The sequence below is a fragment of the Oncorhynchus mykiss genome, chromosome 12, assembly GCF_013265735.2.
Source record: "Oncorhynchus mykiss isolate Arlee chromosome 12, USDA_OmykA_1.1, whole genome shotgun sequence".
In the NCBI taxonomy this organism is placed as follows: domain Eukaryota; kingdom Metazoa; phylum Chordata; class Actinopteri; order Salmoniformes; family Salmonidae; genus Oncorhynchus; species Oncorhynchus mykiss.
In genome coordinates, this window is record NC_048576.1 from 22,160,555 (window position 1) to 22,184,815 (window position 24,261).

The window sequence follows — 24,261 nt, forward strand, 5'->3', positions numbered from 1 at the left end:
CAACCCCTCCTGTTGAGAGTGCAGATGTTCCACAGATATCAAAGCTGTGGAACTCTCATTTTGTAATAATAAGACTCTGCTATTGGTCTCAAGTAAAATATTAACTTTCTTCTCAGGGTGTGCCATGATATAGTCAGCAATTATTGTGTCACACTTATTTTTTTTAAACAACTTGTTGAGCTATTCCAGCGGATGCCTTCACACAGAGTTAATAGTCAACGTACAAACTGTCCAAAGTCAATGTAACATTGCTGTACTGTATCATTCTGAGATCCATGCAGCTGGGTAAATGTTTGATCCTCTGTGCCATTGACTGTGATGGTAATGGAGTTCCTTTCTCTGTAACACTCAAGACGTCAAGATCAAAGAGGGGCATCACAGGACTGGATAAGCCTTACCAAGACCCAGATCTTTCTATCAGAACTACAACACAGCAACCATGGTTCTAACCTTAAGAGAAATCTAACATACTACTACCACCACCATCTCTCCAGAGAATAGACACATTTTTACAATGATAACTCATAGGCTGCTTGTTGTCGGACCAAACCCAGGACACATGATGTGCTTTACTTGTGCTTGAGAGGGGACAACCTTGTCAAATGCCTTTATTGGTGTATTATATTTGTGTGCAGTAGGGGGCAACCTCTACACATGTGCTGCCTGAGTTAGTTTACTCAAAGTGTGTATGTAAGATCTTATTATGATCAAACTACATAATTTAATTATGTGTAACCATACTATGCATTTATTGTAGATATTGGGCTGTTATATCACATTGTTACGTAAGTGGTGATAAGTTGAGATAGAATGTTATTATGTAAATCAACATTAAAGTGAGACATTTGCATAAGATATATAAGAAAGCCCTGAAGGTATATGTGAAAGATGGACATTCAACATTCAGCAGGGGGCAGAAATCCAGAATGATTATAAACCACCTCTTTCAATACAGAATGCCTCAAGAATCAATCTTAACTGGCAAATGGGTTTCCAGGATAACACTGAGAAGATATTTATTGTACTGTGAGATAGTTTTAGAACTTAAACCATGATTGGATGTTTAGTTTTTTCCCCAAGAGGCAATTCAGTTCTCTTCCAACAGTCAAAATGAACCTTCTCTGATACAGACTTTTAAACTGGTCCAGCAGTGTCTTGAGTCAATTTCTACTAGAAAAATAATTGTTCTGATGTAAATAGAGATGGGTAAGGTACATTGGAGCCACATTATGGTGGCTGTGCAGAGATACATTTTATCTCCTCAATGCTCCCTAAAAATAATTGACCTTGAGTGACTGGATAGATATTGCCTGCAGGCTCATGGTTCACTAGACCTGTCCTGGTGAAGCTGGATTTGACATTACAGCCATGATGATTTGACTGACATACAGATGAAGTCGGAAGTTTACATACACTTAGGTTGGAGTCATTAAAACTAGTTTTTAACCACTCCACAAATTTCTTGTTAACAAACTATAGTTTTGGCAAGTCGGTTAGGACATCTACTTTGTGCATGACACAAGTAATTTTTCCAACAATTGCTTTCAGACAGATTATTTCCCTTATAATTCACTCAATCACAATTCCAGTGGGTCAGAAGTTAACATACACTAAGTTGACTGTGCCTTTAAATAGCTTGGAAAATTCCAGAAAATGATGTCATGGCTTTAGAAGCTTCTGATAGGCTAATTGACATCATTTGAGTCATTTGGAGGTGTACCTGTGGATGTATTTCAAGACCTACCTTCAAACTCAGTGCCTCTTTGCTTGACATGGGAAAACCTAAAGAAATTAGCCAAGACATCAGGAAAAAAATTGTAGACCTCCACAAGTCTGGTTCATCCTTGGGAGCAATTTACAAATGCCTGAAGGTACCATGTTCATATTTACAAACAATAGTACGCAAGTATGAACACCATGGGACCACGCAGCCCTCATACCGCACAGGAAGGAGACGCGTTCTGTCACCTAGAGATGAACGTACTTTGGTGCGAAAAGTGTAAATCAATCCCAGAACAACAGCAAAGGACCTTGTGAAGATGCTGGAGGAAACAGGTACAGAAGTATCTATATCCACAGTAAAACGAGTCCTATAACGACATAATCTGAAAGGCTGCTAAGCAAGGAAGAAGCCACTGCTCCAAAACTGCCATAAAAAGCCAGACTACGGTTTGCAACTGCACATGGGGACAAAGATCATACTTTTTGGAGAAATGTCCTCTGGTCTGATGAAACAAAAATATAACTGTTTGGCCATAATGACCATCATTATGTTTAGAGGGGAAAGGGGGAGGCTTGCAAGCCAAAGAACACCATCCCAACTGTGAAGCATGGGGGTGGCAGCATCATGTTGTGGGGGTGCATTGATGCAGGAGGGACTGGTGTACTTCACAAAATAGATGGCATCATGGGGTTGGAAGATTATGTGAATATATTGAAGCAACATCTCAAGGCATCAGTCAGGAAGTTAAAGCTTGGTCGCAAATGGGTCTTCCAAAATGGACAATGACCCCAAGCATACTTCCAAAGTTGTGGCAAAATGGCTTAAGGACAACAAAGTCAAGGTATTGGAGTGGCCATCACAAAGCCCTGACCTCAACCCTATAGAAAATCTGTGGGCAGAACTGAAAAAGTGTATGTGAGCAAGGAGGCCTACAAACCTGACTCAGTTACACCAGCTCTGTCAGGAGGAATGGACCAAAAGTCACCCATCTTATTGTGGGAAGCTTGTGGAAGGCTACCTGAGACGTTTGACCCAAGTTAAACAATTTAAAGGCAATGCTACCAAATCCTAATTGAGCGTATGTAAACTTCTGACCCACTGGGAATGTGACAAAATAAATAAAAGCTGAAATAAATCATTCTCTCTACTATTATTCTTACATTTCACATTCTCAAAATTTCACATTCTTAAAATAAAGTGGTGATCCTAACTTACCTTTTTACTAGGATTAAGTGTCAGGAATTGTGAAAAACTGAGTTTAAATGTATTTGGCTAAGGTGTATGTAAACTTCAAACTTCAACTGTACATAGGTTAGCTATCAGGAACAGGTTGGTAGGAGATACTAATTCTCACATGTGTAAACATATACTGTCCTGTCTTGGATTATATAGTGTTTTCATTAGTGGGTCTGATAAAATATGTGCATGTAAACTCAGCAAAAAAAGAAATGTCCTCTCACTGTCAACTGCGTTTATTTTATTTTTTTGTATGAACATAGCAAGATTCAACAACTGAGACATACACTGAACAAGTTCCACAGACATGTGACTAACAGAAATGGAATAATGTGTCCCTGAACAAAGGGGAGTCAAATCAAAAGTAACAGTCAGTATCTGGTGTGGTCACCAGCTGCTTTAAGTACTGCAGTGCATCTCTTCCTCATGGACTGCACCAGATTTGCCAGTTCTTGCTGTGAGATGTTAACCCACTCTTCCACCAAGGCACCTGCAAGATCCCGGACATTGGCTCTAGCCAATGGAATGGCTCTAGCCCTCACCCTCCGATCCAACAGGTCCCAGACCTGCTCAATGGGATTGAGATCCGGGCTCTTCGCTGGCCATGGCAGAACACTGACATTCCTGTCTTGCAGGAAATCATGCACAGAGCGAGCAGTATGGCTGGTGGCATTGTCATGCTGGAGGGTCATGGCAGGATGAGCCTACAGGAAGGGTACCACATGATTGAGGAGGATGACTTCCCTGTAGCGCACAGCATTGAGATTTCCTGCAATGACAACAAGCTCAGTCCAATGATGCTGTGACACACTGCCCGAGACCATGAAGGACCCTCCACCTCCAAATCGATCCCGCTCCAGAGTACAGGCCTCGGTGTAATGCTCATTCCTTCGACGATAAACGCAAATCCGACCATCACCCCTGGTGAGACAATACTGCAACTCGTCAGTGAAGAGCACTTTTTGCCAGTCCTGTCTGGTCCAGCGACAGTGGGTTTGTGCCCATAGGCGACGTTGTTGCCGGTGATGTCTGGTGAGGACCTGCCTTACAACAGGCCTACAAGCCCACAGTCCAGCCTCTCTCAGCCTATTGCGGACAGTCTGAGCACTGATGGACGGATTGTGCGTTCCTAGTGAAACTCGGGCAGTTGCTGTTGCCATCCTGTACCTGTCCCGCAGGTGTGATGTTCGGATTTACCGATCCTGTGCAGGTGTTGTTACACGTGGTCTGCCACTGCGAGGACGATCAGCTGTCCGTCCTGTCTCCCTGTAGCGATGTCTTAGGTCTTAGGCGTCTCACAGTACGGACATTGCAATTTATTTCCCTGGCCACTTCTGCAGGCCTCATGCCTCCGTGCAGCATGCCTAAGGCACATTCATGCAGATGAGCAGGGACCCTGGGCATCTTTCTGTTGGTGTTTTTCAGAGTCAGTAGAAAGGCCTCTTTAGTGTCCTAAGTTTTCATAACTGTGATCTTAATTGCTTAAGCTGTTAGTGTCTTTACGACAATTCTTTAAGGGCATGTTCATGAATTGTTAATGGTTCATTGAACAAGCATGGGAAACAGTGTTTAAACCATTTACAGTGAAGATCTGTGAAGTTGTTTGTATTTTTACGAAATTTCTTTGAAAGACATGGTCCTGAAAAAGGGACGTTCATAATATATTTTTTTCCGAACACTATTTTGAATACCACCACTCTTTTTTATTATTATTATTATTTTTTTTTTTTACTGTACCATGATTTCAACCAATTTCAGTGTTCAGCAGGAAATGTAAATTAAAACCAACTTTTTATTAATAGCTTACTACTTTAATATGACGTTTATACTATATTCTTCTAGTGGATAACGTTTCCTCATAATATGGGAGGTATATTTCTCAGCTCAGGCATTCGATCCAAAATCGAGCTCCGTTAATCTGGGGGAGTACCTTGGCTCAGCAAATGACCTGTCTTGCAAAAGTCTGCCGTACATCCTGTACAACATACCACGCCCACTCAGCTGTTTCCGCAACTTTCCATAAGTAAAAGGTTTTTCTCTGGCGAGGTACTCTAATGTATCTACTTAGCACACCGAAACGTTTCTAGACGGTATTGGTTTTCCTCGGGCTAAACCTCCGTAACTGTCAGCCATGGCTCTATCAGACCAGAGCCGACAGTGTTATCCAACCATTGTACAGGTAACTGTGGTTCAGTCAAGAAGCCTGAGGATAAAGGGGAAAAATGGCACCAACGACGCATACGCCATCATGCAGGTGGCCAAGGATAAATTCGCTACATCGGTGGCAGAGAAGAGCGTGGCACCGGTGTGGAAAGAAGAGGCCACGTTCGAGCTGCCGCTCTTCCACAACGGTAACACAGAAAAGTGTACGTTGCACGTCCACGTAATGCACCGGGCTCTCGTGGGACCTGACAAGTTGCTCGGCCAAGCAGTCATCAACCTGTTGGAGCTCAGCGAGGTTAAATCCCGTAATAAGACTGAGTGAGTGTTCTCGTCTCTGTCCAGTAATAGTCACAGCCTTACTATTTCTAGATTGCTCCAGAAAGGGCTTTGAGTTCCACAATTCCCTTTAAAATGAATCACTGTAGTTGTTGAAATAGCCTAAGGCAATAATGGAGCGCCACAATGTCACCAATATTTGTCATCAATAGGGGTTGTAATTATACAAGAACAGGGACTGCACCATATTCCAATTGAGTAATAATCATCTGACTCAACATGTAACCAAAATGTTATAATGTAGTAAGTTATAAGAGCAGGACATAGGCCTAAAAATGTTGTCCTACAGTTTTACTGTCAGTTAATTCACCCAGCAGAGGTGCAACAACCAGTTGTTAGAGTGAAACAAGCCTATGGAATAAGTGCTTTCTCCCGTTGCTTTTTACTTCGCTCCTCTTGCCTTCACCTCCCATTGGGTGACACTGTTTGTTTTAGCAGCCTGGGCAAGTCTACTGATTTAGCCCAATCATAACAGTGGAGCTTGTGATGAGCACAACATCCCATTATGAGGGAGATTACCAAATATACACTTCGATACAGCTATGACTGGAAGTGACTTTGTCGTAGCAGGTTATGAGAATTAGTTTAAGGTTAGGAAAAGGGTTAAGAAAAATGTTCCTAACCTGCTATGAAAAGTGACTTCTGGACGTAGATGTATCGAAGTTGCGTGTTTTTAGGGAGTCCCCAAAGTCAATACCTCACTAATTGCCTCTCCTATGAGTCTTTAGTACATATCAGTGTTTTCTCCCTTTCTGAATGTCTGTAAAGGAACTCATTGATTTTATTACAGGCCTCCTCTCCTAACCAATTAACCAATGGGTTTGCATTACTGAAGCCTCTGGCTGGCCTTCCTCATGATTGCTCCTTGCTCAATGGTAGAATGACTGGGAAGGATTTGCTGGACAGTTTATTGCTGACACAGTCTAACTAACAAAAATATAAATGCAACATGTAATGTGTAGGCCACATCTTTCATGAGCTGAAATAAAATACCCCAGACATTTTTCATACACACAAATATATTTATCTCATTTTGAGCTCAAATTTGTTTACATACCTGTTAGTGAGCATTTCTCCTTTGCCAAGATAATCAAGCCACCTGACAGGGGTGGCATATCAAGAAGCTGATTAAACAGGTACACCTTGTGCTGTGGACAATAAAAGGCCACTAAAATATGTAGCTTTGTCACACAATACAATACAACAGATGCCTCAAGTTTTGAGGGAGTGTGGAATTGGCATGCTGACTGCAGGAATGTCCAGGAGCTGTTGCCAGATAATTGAATGTTAATTTCTCTATCATTAGCCGCCTCCAACGTCACTTTAGAGAATTTGGCAGTATGTCCAACCGGCCTCACAACTGCAGACCACGTGTACGTGTAACCACGTCAGCCCAGGACCTCCACATCCGGATTCTTTACTTGCGAGATTGTCTGAGGGGGTGCTGAGGCATATTTCTGTCTGTAATGAAGCCCTTTTGTGAGGAAAAACTCAATCTGTTGGGGAGCCAGGCCCTACCAGGCCCACCCATGACAGGGCCCTTGCCCAGTCATGTGAAATTCATAGATTAAGGCCTAATTAATTTATTTCAATTGACTGATTTCCTTATATGAACTGTAACTCAGTAAAATCATTAAAATTGTTGCATGCTGCATTTATATTGTTGTTCAGTATACATCCCACTAAGCTGTCTCTACGTCAATAGCTTATTTAGCTGCTATACACAACAGCAGGTGATGTGCACGCCCACACACTGATGTCTGGGAAGGGGGCACTCTTGAAAGTGAATATTGCTGGGTCTTTTGTATGTGTAAGGAGAGCGCTTCTTGGTTAGACTGTATTAGAGTATGTCTACTTTGGTTATTGCATCTTTCTGATTACCTTTATGGCTCAATATTTTTTGACAGAAATGGACGAATGTAACTAAGACTGGGAATGACAATCAAACAAGCAAGGGCAATGATCACAAGTCAGTCATAATGTGGCTAATAGGTTAGCGCATCTATTGATATAGCAAGCTAAAAACATGGAGCCTAACGTTAGCTAGCTGCTAGGAGGATGTCATGTCATTCGAGGAGGGGGTGAGTGACTGACATTTTGCCCCTCGTTGTTTTTCTATGGCTATACACAGCTAGAGATGCAGGTGTCATTTGGAATAGCTAGCAAGAACTTGAACAACTGTTATTCAGTTAGCATATCTCTTGCATTCGCAAATTCACTCTGGCTATCTATCTATTCCAATTTCAGAGCACTCTCATCTGAGTGTGCCAGAGCACAGAATAACTGATGAATTTACATATGCGCAACATCCGCTGATTATGGCCGGTGTCAATAAATGTAGGCAATGAAAGTAATAGTTAGGCACAAACGCTCTAGATAACATGTAAACAGCCTAACCAACTCTGGTAGGGTGAGTAAAATGGTCAGAGTGAGGTGTTCTCTCATTTGTCTGGAAGTAGCTAGCTAGCCAACTTTAGCCAGTTAGCTTTGGGTGCTTGGTTGAGACAAGCATGCATTGTTGGCAGGCAAGCTGCAGAAGGACAAGTAGGCTACAATTCCCAATTGTTATCAGTGCAATTTTGAAGGCCAACTAGCTGAAAATGTTTGAGGGTTTATCTAATGTTCCTTTGTTAGATGTTAGCTCATCTTTCTCTGGCTAACATTAGTTGATATTTTTGTTGTTGATGTGCATAACTAAGGGAGAGAGAGCTTATTTTTTTCATGGTTGTTTGATCAATAGGAATGTAAAGTTTGCAAATGTAAGTGGTATTGACATATTTACAGAAATCCATTCAAGGTGTATTTTTGTGGCTTTTGGCGAATGAGTCTTAATGATCTAATGTCGCGCTGTTGCAACTGTCTGTAAACACACAGTCCAATTCAAAGTGAATGATGGCAGGCCTGTGTGCAAATGGCTTGTTTGCATAAGGCCTACTGTAGTTCTGATTGGCTATGGTGCACCGGTCTGCGTATACTCCAGTCCTGGATGAGACAGATGTTTTATTTACTGTGGTGTCTATTAATTGTCCAAACGCATGGCCACTTTCCCACTCTATTTTGCTATAGAATTTCCACAAATTATTTTAGTATATGTAATTCCCAAACGTTCTAAGAATTTATGAAAACTTAAAAATGACCATATCTAATGCTCGCTTGTCAGATTCTTTTTACATTTTGTCATATTCTTCCTGGTGCTAAAATGCTGTCAGTTCCACTTGAAAGTGCATTCTCCATGATAGTAATTGGTCTCATGCAATCTGAGTAGGAGTCAGTCTGGAGACAGGGCTGAGGATCTCCACGGCTGATAGTCCTTTTTGCTGTGTGACAGTGATAGGTTCATCTGACATTATTGTTATCGTTGCCCTTTAGCTCAAATGCCAAACTTCAGCAGAACATGTTTTCTCAGACCTGAATTCTTCCCAGACCTACTTTCATATGCACTCCTCAAAGCCTCTCAAAAATGTTTTTATTTTTCTGGTCAAAGGATATCCATGCCAACTCATACAACCTGGTTCATACACCTTATCCATGGTATACAATGGCTATCAACGTTTGCAGCATCCCACAGGATTATCGTTTTGAGTGCTTCATAAAATATTATATAAAACCAATATACACACACTTTGAGCCATATTGAGGAAGTTTTCTCATGGTTTGTTCTGCTCTGATTTCTCATTGTTGACTGTGGTGTACCTGATTTCTGCGGGGCCCAAATCCAGACTTAGCCTCACATTCTGGAGTGTTTTTTGGTGAAAAACAAACACATTTTTGCCTCTGTGCTCTCCCTCCCTCTCAGGGGGTAGGGACTTGACTGTGGCTTTACCAGCTCCCACACAGACGGTATTATGTTTGACTTAAAGCAGATAACTGGTAATGTTTAAACAGCCTCACTGCCAATTCTCACTAGCTGCTGGAAATAATTTCTTACTAACTCTGAACTGTGTTTGTGTATACCTGCAAGCCCTCCCTTAACTATTTTCTAAAGGGGGAACATGGACCATGGAGATGTCGGCCTCTGAAGGCCAGCATCCCGGAGTCGCCTCTTCACTGTTGACGTTGAGACTGGTGTTTTGCGGGTACTATTTAATGAAGCTGCCAGTTGAGGACTTGTGAGGCGTCTGCTTCTCAAACCAGACACTCTAATGTACTTGTCCTCTTGCTCAGTTGTGTACCGGGGCCTCCCACTCCTCTTTATATTCTAGCTAGAGCCAGTTTGCGCTGTTCTGTGAAGGGAGTAGTACACAGCATTGTACGAGCTCTTCAGTTTCTTGGCAATTTCTCTCATGGAATAGCCTTTGTTTTTCAGAACAAGAATAGACTGACGAGTTTCAGAAGAAAGGTCTTTGTTTCGGGCCATTTTGAGCCTGTTATCGAACCCACAAATTCTGATGCTCCAGATACTCAACTAGTCTAAAGAAGGCCTGTTTTATTGCTTCTTTAATCAGAACCACAGTTTTCAGCAGTGCTAACATAATTGCAAAATTATTTTCTAATGATCAGTTAGCCTTATTAAAATGATCAAATTGGATGGGATAACACGCCTATGTAGATATTCCATAAAAAATCATATGTTTCCAGCTACAATAGTCATTTACAACATTAACAATGTCTGCACTGTATTTCTGATCATTTTGATGTTATTTTAATGGACACAAAAACTAGGACATTTCTAAGTGACACCAAACTTTTGAACGGAAGTGTATATATTTGCAATTCTTCAAAGTAGCCACCCTTTGCCTTGATGACAGCTTTGCACACTATATTCTCTCAACCAGCTTCATCTGGAATGCTTTACCAACAGTCATGAAGGAGTTTCCAAATATGCTGAGCACTTGTTGGCTGCTTTTCCTTCACTCTGTGGTTTTACTCATCCCAAACCATCTCAATTGGGTTGAGGTTGGGTGACTGTGGAGGTCAGTTCTTCAGATGCAGCACTACAACACTCTCTTTCTTGGTGAAATAGCCCTTACACAGCCTGGAGGTGTGTTGGGTCATTGTCCTGTTGAAAACCAAATTATAGTCCCACTAAGCACAAACCAGTTGGGATGGCATAACGCTGCAGAATGCTGTTGTAGCCATGCTGGTTAAGTGTGCCTTGAATTCTAAATAAATCCCTGACAGTGTCATCAGCAAAGCACCCACACACCATCACACCCCCTCCTCCATGCTTCAGGGTGGGAACCACCCATGCGGAGATCATCCGATCACCTACTCTGCGTCTCACAAAGACACACCGGTCTCAAATTTGGACTCATCAGACCAAAGGACAGGTTCCCACTGGTCTCATGTCCATTGCTTGTGTTTCTTGGCTCAAGCAAGTCTCTTCTCATTGGCATCTTTAGGAGTTGTTTCTTTGCAGCAATTTGACCATGAATGCCTGATTCACGCAGGCTCCTCTGAAAAGTTGATGTTGAGATGTCTATTACTTGAACTTATTTGGGATGCAATTTCTGTGGCTGGTAACTCTAATGAACTTATCATCTGCAGCAGAGGTAACTCATGAGAGCCAGTTTCATCATAGCGCTTGATTGTTTTTGCGATTGCATTTGAAGGTTTTTTTTAAATGTATTTTTAAAAAGTTCCTCATTGACTGACCTTCATGTCCTAAAGTAATGATGGCCTGTCATTTCTCTTTGCTTACTTGAGCTGTTCTTGCCATAATATGGACTTAGCCCTATTTGGTAAAAGACCATCTTTTGTATACCACCCCTACCTTGTCACAACACAACTGATTGGCTCAAACACATTAACCTCTCTGGGATATGTGGGACGGTAGCTTCCCACTTGGCCAAAAGCCAGAGAAAATGCAGAGCGCCAAATTCAAATATATTCCTATAAAAATCTAACTTTCATGAAATCACACATGTAAGTTACCAAATTAAAGCCACACGTGTTGTGAATCAAGCCAACATGTCAGATTTCAAAAAGGCTTTTCGGCGAAAGCTATTATCTGAGGATAGCACCTCCATAAACAAGAGAGAACATTTCAACCCTGCAGGCGCGACACAAAATGCAGAAATAAAAATATAAATCATGCCTTACCTTTGACGAGCTTCTTCTGTTTGCACTCCAATATGTCCCATAAACATCACAAATGGTCCTTTTTGTTCGATTAATTCCGTCCATATATATCCAAAATGTCCATTTATTTGGCGCGTTTGATCCAGAAAAACACCGGTTCCAACTTGCGCAACTTGACTACAAAGTATCTCAAAAGTTACCTGTTAACTTTGCCAAAACATTTCAAACTAATTTTGTAATACAACTTTAGGTATTTTTTAAAGTAAATAATCAATAAAATTGAAGACGGGATGATCTGTGTTCAATACAGGAAGAAAAGAAACTGAAGCATGCTTTCTGGTCATGCGCCTCTATCAAACGGTACACATCAAGTGACCCTCGTTCAAGATGGCCGTACTTCTTCATTACACAAAGGAAGAACCTCAACCAATTTCTAAAGACTGGTGACATCCAGTGGAAGCGGTAGGAACTGCAAGCAAGTCCTTTAGAAAACTGTATTCCCAATGAAAACCCATTGAAAAGAGGGTGACCCCAAAAAAATAATAATATCTGAATGGTTTGTCCTCGGGGTTTCGCCTGGTACATACGTTCTGTTATACTCACAGACATGATTCAAACAGTTTTAGAAACTTCAGAGTGTTTACTATCCAAATCTACTAATGATATGCATATCTTATCTTCCGGGGATGAGTAGCAGGCAGTTGAATTTGGGCATGCTTTTCATCCAAAATTCCAAATGCTGCCCCCTATCCTAGAGAAGTTAAGAAGGAAAGAAATTACGCAAATTAACTTTTAAGAAGGCACACCTGTTAATTGAAATGCATTCTAGGTGACTACCTAAAGATGCTGGATATAGGGGGCGCTATTTTTATTTTTGGATGAAAAACGTTCCCGTTTTAAACAAGATATTTTGTCACGAATAGATGCTCGACTATGCATATAATTGACAGCTTTGGAAAGAAAACACTGACGTTTCCAAAACTGCAAAGATATTGTCTGTGAGTGCCACAGAACTGATGTTACAGGCGAAACCCAGATAAAAATCCAATCAGGAAGTGCAACATTTTTTGAAACCGCCTCATGCCAATGACTCCTTATATGGCTGTGAATGAGCTACGAATGAGCTTACGTTTTCCACGCATTCCCCAAGGTGTCTACAGCATTGTGACGTCTTTTTAGGCATTTCCATTGGAGAATGGCTGTAAGGGACCATATATAGCGAGTGGTCACATGGTGTCTCCCGGAGAAATCTTGCGTAAAATACTGAGGTAGCCATTTTTCCAATCGCTTCTTATGAGAAACCAATTGCCTCGACGGATATATTATCGAATACATATGTTAAAAACACCTTGAGGATGGATCCTAAACAACGTTTGCCGTGTTTCTGTCGATATTATGGAAAAAAATTAGAAAAAAGTTTGGCGTTATAGTTTAAGTATTTTTCGGTCGATTTCTCAGCCAAAACTGATGAACAAACGGGATCTTTTTCGCCTACAAAAATATTATTTTTGGAAAAAAAGAACATTTGCTATCTAACTGGGAGTCTCCTGAGTGAAAGCATCGGAAGTTCTTCAAAGGTAAATGATTTAATTTGGTTGCTTTTCTTATTTTCGTGAACATGTTACCTGCTGCCAGCAGAGCCTAGCATAGCATTATGCCATGATAAACTTACACAAATGCTTGTCTAGCGTTGGCTGTAATGCATATTTTGAAAATCTGAGATGACAGTGTTGTTAACAAAAGGCTAAGCTTGTGTTTGAATATATTTATTTAATTTCATTTGCGATTTTCATGAATAGGAAAGTTGCGTTATGGTAATGCACTTGAGGCTATGATTACGCTCCCGGATACGGGATTGCTAGTCGCAAGAAGTTAAGAGAATGCCAAGAGTGCGCAAAGCTGTCATCAAGGCAGCTTTGTGTGGCTACTTTGAAGAATCTCAAACATAAATAAATAAAAAATATATTTTAACTTTTTTGGTTACTACATGATTCCATATGTGTTATTTCATAGTTTTTGATATATTCACTATTATTCTACAATGTAGAAAATAGTAAAATAAAGAAAATCCCTTGAATGAGTAGGTGTGTCCAAACTTTTGACTGGTACTGTAACTACTCAGCTACTACAATAGAACAGTTGACTGCTATCCCTTTTGTGAAGTGTTCCAAAAACACATGTTTTCATATGATCACATGTGAAGTTAATGTGGCAACATGTAAGCAACATGTGACATCATGAAACTACATGTGAAAAATGTTGTCATGTGAAGTGTTCCAAAAACACATTTTCACATGATTTCTCATGTTAAATTTAATGTGAAGTTGTGATTTTCCACGTCATGTTGTTTTTCTGTAAGCGATGTGACCCCTAAGTAAATTCCAGGAGCAGGCATGTCTTTCCCTGACGTTCTGGCTCAGTATTCCGCACACTAGCAGGGAGGAGTAGAAGGACAGGACGAGTATTTGGGGGGAATTCAGTCACTAAGTAACATGAAAGGAGGGTGTGTGAAGCTGCCTAATATTCCATGCTGGATCAGTATTTTAGACTCAATGGGAGAGGCGTTACATAAACAAATGACTTGTTTACTCATGGACACCCACTTTAAGTGAGGACTGAGGAGGTGTGTGTGTGTGTGACACCTTTCACATTTCTCTCATACAGTCTCCATCGCATGTTCATTGTCCATTTTGTTTTTGTAACCTCCAAGAGGGTACTCATTCACACACACACACACACACACACACACACACACACACACACACACACACACACACACACACACACACATCCTAACCTTGCAGATCTAAGGCCCCTAGCTGTCTCTTCCTGTCCTTTTTCATTTCCCTCCAGACTTCAACTGGGTTGTTTTTTCAGGAAAGAGTTTTTGAGGAACAGACAACCTCAGGCCTTATGGGTTTTGCTTGACAGAGACTTTTACTGCTGCCTCAGCTCTTAATTGTTCAGTTCCAAACTATAAATCAGTGATTGTTTTGACAGATGTGTGTACCTTCTAGAATAACATAATAATGACATGTAGAATACAAACAGACAAACTAACCCCTCTTGTTTGATGTTTTATACAATAGTGATTTGTTGAGGGTCATTGAACCAGTCAACATGAAGAATTCTAACCTCTAAATGAAACAGATTTTAGGCATAGAGGAATTATATTTCTGGTATTCTGATTTTATATTTTGTGAACTACATTCATAAATAGACAAGTGCCTAGAGATTTCTAAAGTCATTATTTAAACATGAACCTAAATTGATTGGAATTGACAGCGACAATATTTAGCATGCATACCCTGTAGCAGGGGGGACATGGGGTGGAAAAGAAATCACTCTCAGAACCCTCCAATGTAATCTATCAATTAAATTTTACATTGAAAAATTATTTCACTCCTGGAACCCGGTTCCCCCTTAAGTTGCCTTTTATGGTACATTAGTGTTTTAAGGCATGGTATTCAGTCTTAACAGAGTAGTGACAACAATTTATTATTTACTGTACTGATCACCGTTTCCATGGAGAAACTCTAAACAGTAAAAGGAAAAATGGCATCAGCCCCTACTTACTGGAATTATTAACTTGGTTATGATAAACGCTTGGAACCCCCTTGGAACCCTGTAACAAAAAGGGGATAAAATAGCATCCTTAAATAAAGCTATGCTAGGGGTGAAAGCATTCTTTATTTGTGAAAAGCTATCACCATGTAGACACTGTCTTTTTTTAAAGCTGGAGGGGAGGCCCAGAGGCAAGTGAATATACGTTATTGGATCCTCAGCCTTCCTCTGCTTATGCAGACTGGGATTGTTCAGACAGATCAGTCTGAACAGTGTGTGTTTTCTGAAAAGAAGTGGTTAATGCCTACATATGTCAAGTTATTTCTGAGCTCACTTACAAGTTATTTTCAATGGCCATGAACCCGTGGAGGAGACGGCAGGCATCTGAAAAATAAAATATGATGTTGATTATTTTTTTCACTGTCTCACATTCATTTACACCTTTAGTTCTTGTGACATCTCTTGGACAAGAACAGCATTTGTTTTATACCAGTTATATATGGTTGAAGTGTTTTGAAAAATAATACAGATTTTCTCTCGACAGATGGCATAAACTGCTGGACAAGGCAGGCAAGCCAGACAAAGACCGGGGAGAGGTGCAGGTGGACATCCAGTTTATGAAGAATAACATGACAGCCAGCATGTTTGACCTCTCTGCTACAGAAAAGCCGCACTCCCGCCTGGGAAGGTTCAAGGACAAGGTGCGAGGCAAAAAGGAGGGTCTGTCGGACACTGCGTCTGCCGTGGTACCGTCCTTCACCCAGGTTCTGACGGACAGCGAGGGGGAGGGAGAGGGGGGTACAGACAAAGGAGAGAAAAAGAAGAAAAACAAGCTGAAGTCTCTGTTTTCTCCCAAGTCTAACCTGCAGCGTCACGGACTTTCTCAGTCTATGTCTGTCCTGGGCCCTCTGCCTGAGAAGAACTCCTCATTGAGTGGCAGCCGCTCCACAGGCCTCAATGTGGACTCCTCTGAAGGTGAGGATCATCATAGGCTGTAGATAATATAGCAGCATTGTCTATTAGAACATGTTTATGTTATACAGTATGTCTTTGCAGATCTAACCTTTCCCTGTTTCTTTCTTTCTCATCCAAAGGTAAAAATAAATTCAAGTTTCAGACCCATAAGCGCTCAAGCAGTTCTCTGTCCCTAGGACGCTCTAAGATTCCTGCCCCGCTTGCAGAGCAGAGTAACCTGTGCATCAACGGCCCTCACATGTACACAGAGGAGCCCCAGCCCCGGAAAACCCGCACCGGCTCCAACTTTAGCCTGGCCAGCTCAGGCCATGGCTCCATGGAAGACCTGCGCAAGGCCCAGGGTCGTAAGAGCTCCGGCACCTCCATGGACTCCTTCAGGGCCTTGAAGCAGCCTTCGACCTGGGCAGAGGAAGAAGAGAGGGCTATGTTGGATGAGGAGAGGAAGAAAAAGGAAGAGCAGGAGAGGAAGAAGTTAGACGAGGAAGAGAGGATAAGGAAGGAGGAACAAGAGAAAAGCAGGATTACGGAGGAGGAGGGGGAAGAAATGAGGCTAGAAGAGGAACAGGAGGAGAGGAGTCTGAAGGTGGAGGGAGAGAACAGCATTTGGAAGGAAAAGTGGAGGTTAGAGGAGAAAAGGAGAGAAATGGAGGAACAAGAGAGGTGGGAAGAAGAGGAAAGAATTAGGAGAGAAGAACATGAAATAATGAGGAGGGAGGATATACTGAGAAAGGAGGACGAGAGGAAAATGAGGGAGGTGGAGGAAAGATTAAAGAGGGAGAAAGATGAAAGGATTAGGGGAGAACAGGAGGAGTGTATGCAAATAAGAGAGCAAGAGGAGAGGAAGATGAGGGAGGAGGAAGAAATACTAAGGAGGGAACAGGAGGATATACTGAGAAAAATAAGGGAGGAGGAAAGGAGGGGTGAAGAAAGAATAAAGAGAGAGGCTGAAGAAAAAATTAAGAGAGAGGAAAACAGAGTGAAGGAGGAGGAGGAAGAAAGGAGGAGGTTTGAGGAGGAGGAAGAAGGAAGAATGAAGAGAGAGGCTGAAGAAGGAAGAATGAAGAGAGAGGATGATAGGCTGAAGGAGGAGGAAGAAGAAAAGAGGAGGATTGAGGCGGAAGAAGAAAGAATGAAGAGAGAGGAGGACAGAGTGAGGAAGGAGGAGGAGGAGGAAGAAAGGAGGAGGTTTGAGGAGGAGGAGGAAGAAGAGAGAATGAAGAGAGAGGAGGACAGAGTAAGGAAGGAGGAGGAGGAGGAAGAAAGGAGGCGGAGGTTTGAGGAGGAAGAAGGAAGAATGAAGAGAGAGGAGGACAGAGTGAGGAGGGAGGAGGAGGAGGAAGAAAGGAGGAGGAGGATTGAGGAGGAAGAAGGAAGAATGAAGAGAGAGGCTGAAGAAGAAAGAATGAAGAGAGAGGAGGATAGGCTGAGGAAGGAGGAGGAGGAAGAAAGGAGGAGGAGGATTGAGGAGGAAGAAAGAGTGAGGAAGACCGCAGAGGAAGATTGGCTGAGAGAGGAAATGGGGATAAAGAGGATGGAGGAGGACAAAATAATTAAGAGAGAAGAGGAGGATAGGCTGAGAAAGGAGGAAGAGCTGAGGAAGATTAGGGAAAAGGAAGAAAGGCTAAGGAGGGAGGAGGAGGATGATATGCGTAGAAATGAAGAAGAGCAGAGGAAGATGGAGGAAAGGAGAATAGAGCAGGAGATGTTGAGAAAGGAAGAAGCAGAAAGAACGAGGCTTGAAGAGGAAAGGGAAGAGGATAGAAGAAGAGATGAGGAGCAGGGAAAACTGATGGAGTCGAAAAAGAGGTTTAGGGTGGATGTAGAAAATATGAAAAAAGAGGATTTGAGAGGACAGGAAGAAGAGATGACAGAGAAGGAGAAAAAGAGGAATGCACAGATGGAGAAAAAGCGAAGGCATGAGGAGGTGAGAGTAAAGTTGGACAAAGTTGAACAACCGATGAAGCAGAATAGAGAGGCAGAGTCCATCGTGTGCAATAATCCTTTTGAGGAAGTCTCTCCTACCACTTCATGTGATGACAACTCTTCAAATATCCTGTTTGTGGAGACCCCCACAACCTCTCCTACTGGTCCCATCAGCTGCCGAACAAATAAAGTATCAGCAGTCAAGCAGAGGTCAGTCCCACTCCCAAACCACACACACACACACACACACACACACACACACACACACACACACACACACACACACACACACACACACACACACGAACACACACACACACACACACGAACACACACACACACGAACACACACACACACACACGAACACACACACGAACACACACGCACGCGCACACACACACACACACACACACACACGAACACACACGCACTCTCACACTCTCACACATGCACGCTCCATCACTGTCTCGGTTCCCCAGAATTGTGTTACCCCTTGGGTGTCATAAATTATGGATGCACTAGTTATTTAGCCTGCAAAAGCAGTAGGTGGTCTCCAAAAGCAACACACAAGTTTCTCTTGCTCTGTCTCCTCATCCACACACACCTACTAACGTCCCTGTCTCGTATCCTCACTGAACTCTCATTCAGATATCCTCTTTCATCTTCCAACAGAACTGTGTAAATTATGCTAACATTCTCTTTTCCTGTGCTGTCAGTGAAGGGTGGCACAAGTCTGATTAGAGTGGAAAACCTGCCAATTTGTCTGAGAATACTTTTATACAACCAGTTAATCAGGCCAGGCAACAAGCCTGATTTATGGATGTGGGACAGTCAGTAAAGCTGCTTGTAGAAACTCAGCAGGATGCAATTGGGAGGATTTTATTGGATCTGTACAGCTGTGGCACAAAATACAGATTTGAGCAGAAAACCTGTCGCTTTATCAAAGACTTTAGTACAGGAAAGTGTTCTGTCTAATATATTAAGTCAATTGAAACGCTTGGTAAGAGTTAGATCTCAGTGTGTTGGTGTCGTAGGCATTTGGTGTGAAGGGAGTGTGTAAGCTAGATGTCATGGTATGTTTGTCTGTGTGGCGCATGACACTACTCCAACATGCACATCTCATTAAAGCACAATCCCCTAAAGCAAACATGGGCAACTTTGATGGGGGTGGGGGCCACAAAAAAATCTAAACTCATCATGAGGTGCTGCAGTTGTTTGCGGTTCTGCGTACCCACAAACATATCATTTTGTCATGGGGCGGAGAGGAAAATAAGCTGTTTTACAGCTACATTTCCTGCAATTCTAAACATTTTTCCATAGGGTGGAGAGAAATGTTTTCAATTTTCAAAATTATATCTGAGTGAAAGTGACAAAATCAATTGGGGCCCCCCAGCCAGTAATTCGACCATGATATTTAGATAGCCGGCTACTAAACTAACTTAGCAATCTAAAAAAATTGACTGACTATCAGTAAAACTGCTGATCCACAATCAAATTTAAAAATTGCACCTTATGTAGTCTACTATTCTAACTCGCAACAGTAAGTTGAGACCCTGACTAAGTTCCAAAAAATTAATAATTGGGAAATTGATCCCAGGGTCTTCAAAAGGTGGGCCGCAGGCCACCAGTTGCCCATCCCTGCCCTCAAGTAATCTAATACCTTCATGAAAATTGCAGTGCTGTGGCTGTGTTTACGCAGGCAGCCCAATTCTGATATTTTTTTCACTAATTGATCTTTTGACCAATCAGATCACATCTGATATTTTTCTGAGCTGAAAAGATCTGATATGATTCTTCAAAAGACAAATTAGTGGAGTAAATATCAAAACTTGGCTGCTGTGTAAACACATCCCTTGTGTCTTCGTATTGGAAACCTTTGGCTAAACTGAGATTGGCTGCGCTTCCCATGAATCAATTGTACCTTGTTATAAAGAATCTACAGGTGTCATATTAAAGGTGTTACAGAGAGACATAAAGCATTAGGTGATTGCTCAAGTTTTTAACTAGGGCGTTGATGTTGAATGACTCATGCGAATCAGTATACTGATGAGGCTGGACCAAAGAAACCATCCAATAGGATGACATGACTCAGTATAGTCAAGGCTAGTCTGTTTGGTCATGTGAACAGGGAATGGTTCAGAGGCTACAAGCATTACCTTTTAAATTGATCATTTACATTTGTTTTATTATTTAAAATCTACATGTATAACCTTTCTGTTCCCTAGTGTGTTTGTGTAACTAACCTAACCATTATAACTAACCTTCATGTCCCTCCATAAAGACCTAATAAAATGAAATGGCATCCTTTCTCCCATTGTCTTGTCTGGTGAATTAGTCCCACCCTAGTAACAACTTTGTTATGATGTAACACGTCCTCTGTAGTTTGTGTTGTCTACCTCTCTGCTAAATGTTTGTGTGTGTGGATTCCAACAAGACTTTTGTTTTTGATAAAAGTAAAAAATAACACTTTCAATTTAATTCAACATTAGTTTATTTCATGACATTGCATTATTTAGTTTTATAAATAAATCATTTTTTTCTTCTATACAGTACCAGTCAAAAGTTTGGACACCTACTCATTTTCAAGGTTTTTATTTGTACTATTTTCTACATTGTAGAACAATAGTGAAGACATCAAAACTATGAAAGAACACATATGGAATCATGTAGTAACCAAAAAAGTATTAAACAAATCCAAATCTATTTGAGATTCTTCAAATAGCCACCCTTTGCCTTGAGGACAGCTTTGCACACTCTTGACATTCTCTCAACAAGCTTCATGAGGAATGCTTTTCCAACAATCTTGAAGGAGTTCCCACATATGCTAAGCTCTGCTGCAGAGGATAAGTAGACTGTTTGTTCCCACACTCGGGACTCTCTATTGGTTACACAGACTTTTGGCATCCCATTCTATTCTAACCACCTCTTGCCGGCTTTGTATTCATGTTACCTAATGAAATTGCTGTATAATATGATCTTGTTGCCATCTAATACACATTCAAATGTCATAAATCAACACTGCAGAGCTCTCCATGTCCTCTAACATGCCTTGATTGTATTACTGTTGATGATATCTGGAAATGTGCATGTACACCCTGGCCAATCTACTGTTGCTAGCCCCAATTCTGACTTGTGCTCTGATATCTGTTTCACTGATTTCTGCTCTCGTAAAAGTCTGACTTTTCTGCACGTTAACACTAGAAGCTTATTACCTAAAATGGACCAATTGAAGGTGGGGTTCACAGCTACAATCCAGATGTGTTGGTCATTACTGAGACGTGGTTAAGAAATGTTTTGAACACTGATGTTAACCTTTCTGGTTATAACCTTTTTCGGCAAGACCGATCTTCCAAAGGTGGGGAGTGGCAATCTTTACCAAGGATCACCTTCGGTGCTCGGTTGTCTCCACAAAGTCTGTCCCCAAACAATTTTATTTGCTGGTTTTAAGCATTACACTTTCAAATAGCTCTTTGTTGACTGTTGCTGGGTGTTTATTGTCCTCAATCAGCACTGGACTGTACCCTACCTGCCCTAAGCTCTCTCCTGGCCCCTAACACAAAGTCTGAATTTATCCTGCTAGGTGACCTAAACTGGGTCATGCTTAAACCACCTGACCAAGTCATAAAGCAATGGGAATAAATCTTTCTCAGATTATTACCAGTCCCACAAAGTATGACTCCAAACACCCAGAAAAGGCTACTCTCCTTGATGTTATCCTCAGAAATAATCCTGATAGGTATCAGTCTGGTGTTTTCTGTAATTACCTAATTGATCACTGTTTTACAGCCTGTGTTCGTCCTGATTTGTCATGGACACTTGCTAAAAAACTTTAATGAGCAAGCCTTCCTTCATGACCTGGCCTCTGTAAATTGGTACAGAATGAGCTTGTCGAAGACTCTTGGACCTTCTTTTTGGATATTTCCAGTGATATTGTTGAAGGAAAAAGGAAACCGCACACTGCACCTGATAGTATCACTGATATTTAATAAGCTTACGTATCGGCCTCACGGCCTTCGTCAGAGCTTTTGTGAATTTGAAATTTGCACCCTTATGTAGACCTAGCCCCACCCACATCCATTCCACACATCGAAGGGGGTTGGAGGCAAAGGAAAAACAAATAAGTGCTACCAAATAGAACAATATGCGTTTCACAAATATTGCAAAAGTGTATAAACAAGACATATTAAACACGTCTGTAAAACCACAATGAGGACATAGCAAGTTTTCATTAGTCATTGGGTACATGGTGCGAAAAACATCAGAATAATCTTAAATAGGCATATAATTAATGTTCAAATTCACAACATAACATACATAGGCATTTCATCATTAAGTCCCTTAGGAAATAATGTCTGGAGGGTGAAAATCCAAAAACATTCTCTTTTATTCAGAGTATCATCAATATCACCTCCCCTGTCTGGTATCTTAACTTTCTCTATGCCACAAAATCTAAAGGTAGAAATGTCATGCTTTAAGATGTACTGCGACTGGATAATCCCTGTCGTTTCTCCTGATTTAACTTTTATGTTCACTAATTCTCTGTTTGAGAGAGCGGAGGTTTTACCGACATAGCAGAGCCCACATGGACATTTAATAATGTAAATAACATGGGTGGTGGAACACGTAATAATGTAATTTATTTGGAACCGTTTTCCTGTGTGTGGGTGGCAGAAATATTCACACTTCATCATATTGTTGCACTGTGCGCATCTGCATTTATAGCTACCATTTGTTAGAGGGCGTAAAAGAGCCTGGCTGATTTTCTTTTGTGGCTGGCAGTTGGCATGAACCAATTTATTGCGTAAATTGCGACCTCTCCTATACACAATAAGTGGTGGATTTTTAAATTCAGCCGGCAGAGCTGGGTCCGATGATAAAATATGCCAGTGTTTCTTGAGCACACCTCCCACTTTTCGTGAATTCAAAGTATATGTGGTTGTGAACCTTACGGAGTGTTCTTTAGCTTTAGCAGGTCTTTTTTGTAACCGTTCATCTCGTGTTTTTCCCAATGCCAAATTAAGAGCTTCATCCACACATTGTGGCGAATAGCCTCTTAGAAACCTAAAGCGCATCTCCGCTGCTTTTTCTAGATAATCCTCTGTGGAGTGGTTTACACGGCACAGTCTGAAAAATTGGCTTCTTGGAAGTCCTCTTTTTAATGGCTCAGGATGGAAGCTGTCCCCCTGTAATAGAGTGTTTTTGTCCGTGTCTTTTCTATACAGAGTTGTAAACTGGGTTCCATTTTTGATTTCTCAATCCACATATCGAGGTAATGAACACGTTGAGTGTCATGTTCAATAGTGCTAAAAGACTTTAATGAGCAAGCCTTTCTTCATGACCTGGCCTCTGTAAATTGGTACAGAATGAGTTTGATCTGTCGAAGACGCTTGGACCTTCTTTTTGGATATTTCCAGTGATATTGGTAAAAAAATACGCCCCCATAAAGAAAATGAGAATTAAAAACAGGTTCACCCCCTGGTTCAAAAATGATCTTCAGAGGTACTCCACCTCAAGAATTCCACTCTACAAGTAACACTAGACTCTATTATTATGGTGGGAGATTTTAGTACGGTTTTACATGCCTCTATGGACAGTAAACGAAATCGCACTACAAACTGTAGTCATGGATATATTGAAATTCGTGGAGGTATGGAGGCTTAAATACCCTGACCTAGTGAGATATACATGGCGGAGGCTTAATCAAGCTAGTTGTCTTTATTACTTGGTGTCATTCTCTCTGGCACAAAAAGTTAGTGTTGAGAAAGGAAACATATTAACATATTAACAAAGGAAATTGAAGGACTAACAGTACAGATACAGTTGAAGTTGGAAGTTTGCATACACTTAATTAGTATTTAGTAGCATTGCCATTAAATTGTTTAACTTTGGTCAAACGTTTTGGGTAGCCTTCCACAAGCTTCCCACAATAATTTGGGTGAATATTGGTCCATTCCTCCTGACAGAGCTGGCATAACTGAGTCAGGTTTGTAGGCCTCCTTGCTCGCACATGCATTTTCAGTTCTGCCCACACATTTTCTATAGGATTGAATACCTAACTTCAATACCTTTACTTTGTTGTCCTTAAGCCATTTTGCCACAACTTTGGAAGCATGCTTGGGGTCATTGTCCATTTTGGAAGACCCATTTGCGATCAAGCTTTATCTTCCTGACTGATGTCTTGAGATGTTGCTTCAATATATTCACATAATTTTCCTACCTCATGATGAAGTGCACTAGTCCCTCCTGCAGCAATTCACCCCCACAACATGATGCTGCCACCCCCATGCTTCATGGTTGGGATGGTGTTCTTCGGCTTGCG

General features: G+C 41.4%; 1 protein-coding gene across 1 annotated transcript in view; it reads left to right on the forward strand.

Moving 5' to 3' along the window:
• Positions 1-4,875: 4,875 nt before the first annotated feature.
• The window catches only part of LOC110537210 (capping protein inhibiting regulator of actin dynamics), a 37,949-nt gene continuing 18,563 nt past the window's right edge, over positions 4,876-24,261 (forward strand). Inside the window, exons 1-4 of the mRNA XM_036937210.1 lie at positions 4,876-5,440; positions 15,588-16,018; positions 16,138-16,593; positions 16,969-18,151. Coding sequence (XP_036793105.1) covers positions 5,091-5,440; positions 15,588-16,018; positions 16,138-16,593; positions 16,969-18,151 — 2,420 coding nt within the window. The 5' untranslated portion in view covers positions 4,876-5,090. The remainder of the gene's footprint in view (positions 5,441-15,587; positions 16,019-16,137; positions 16,594-16,968; positions 18,152-24,261) is intronic.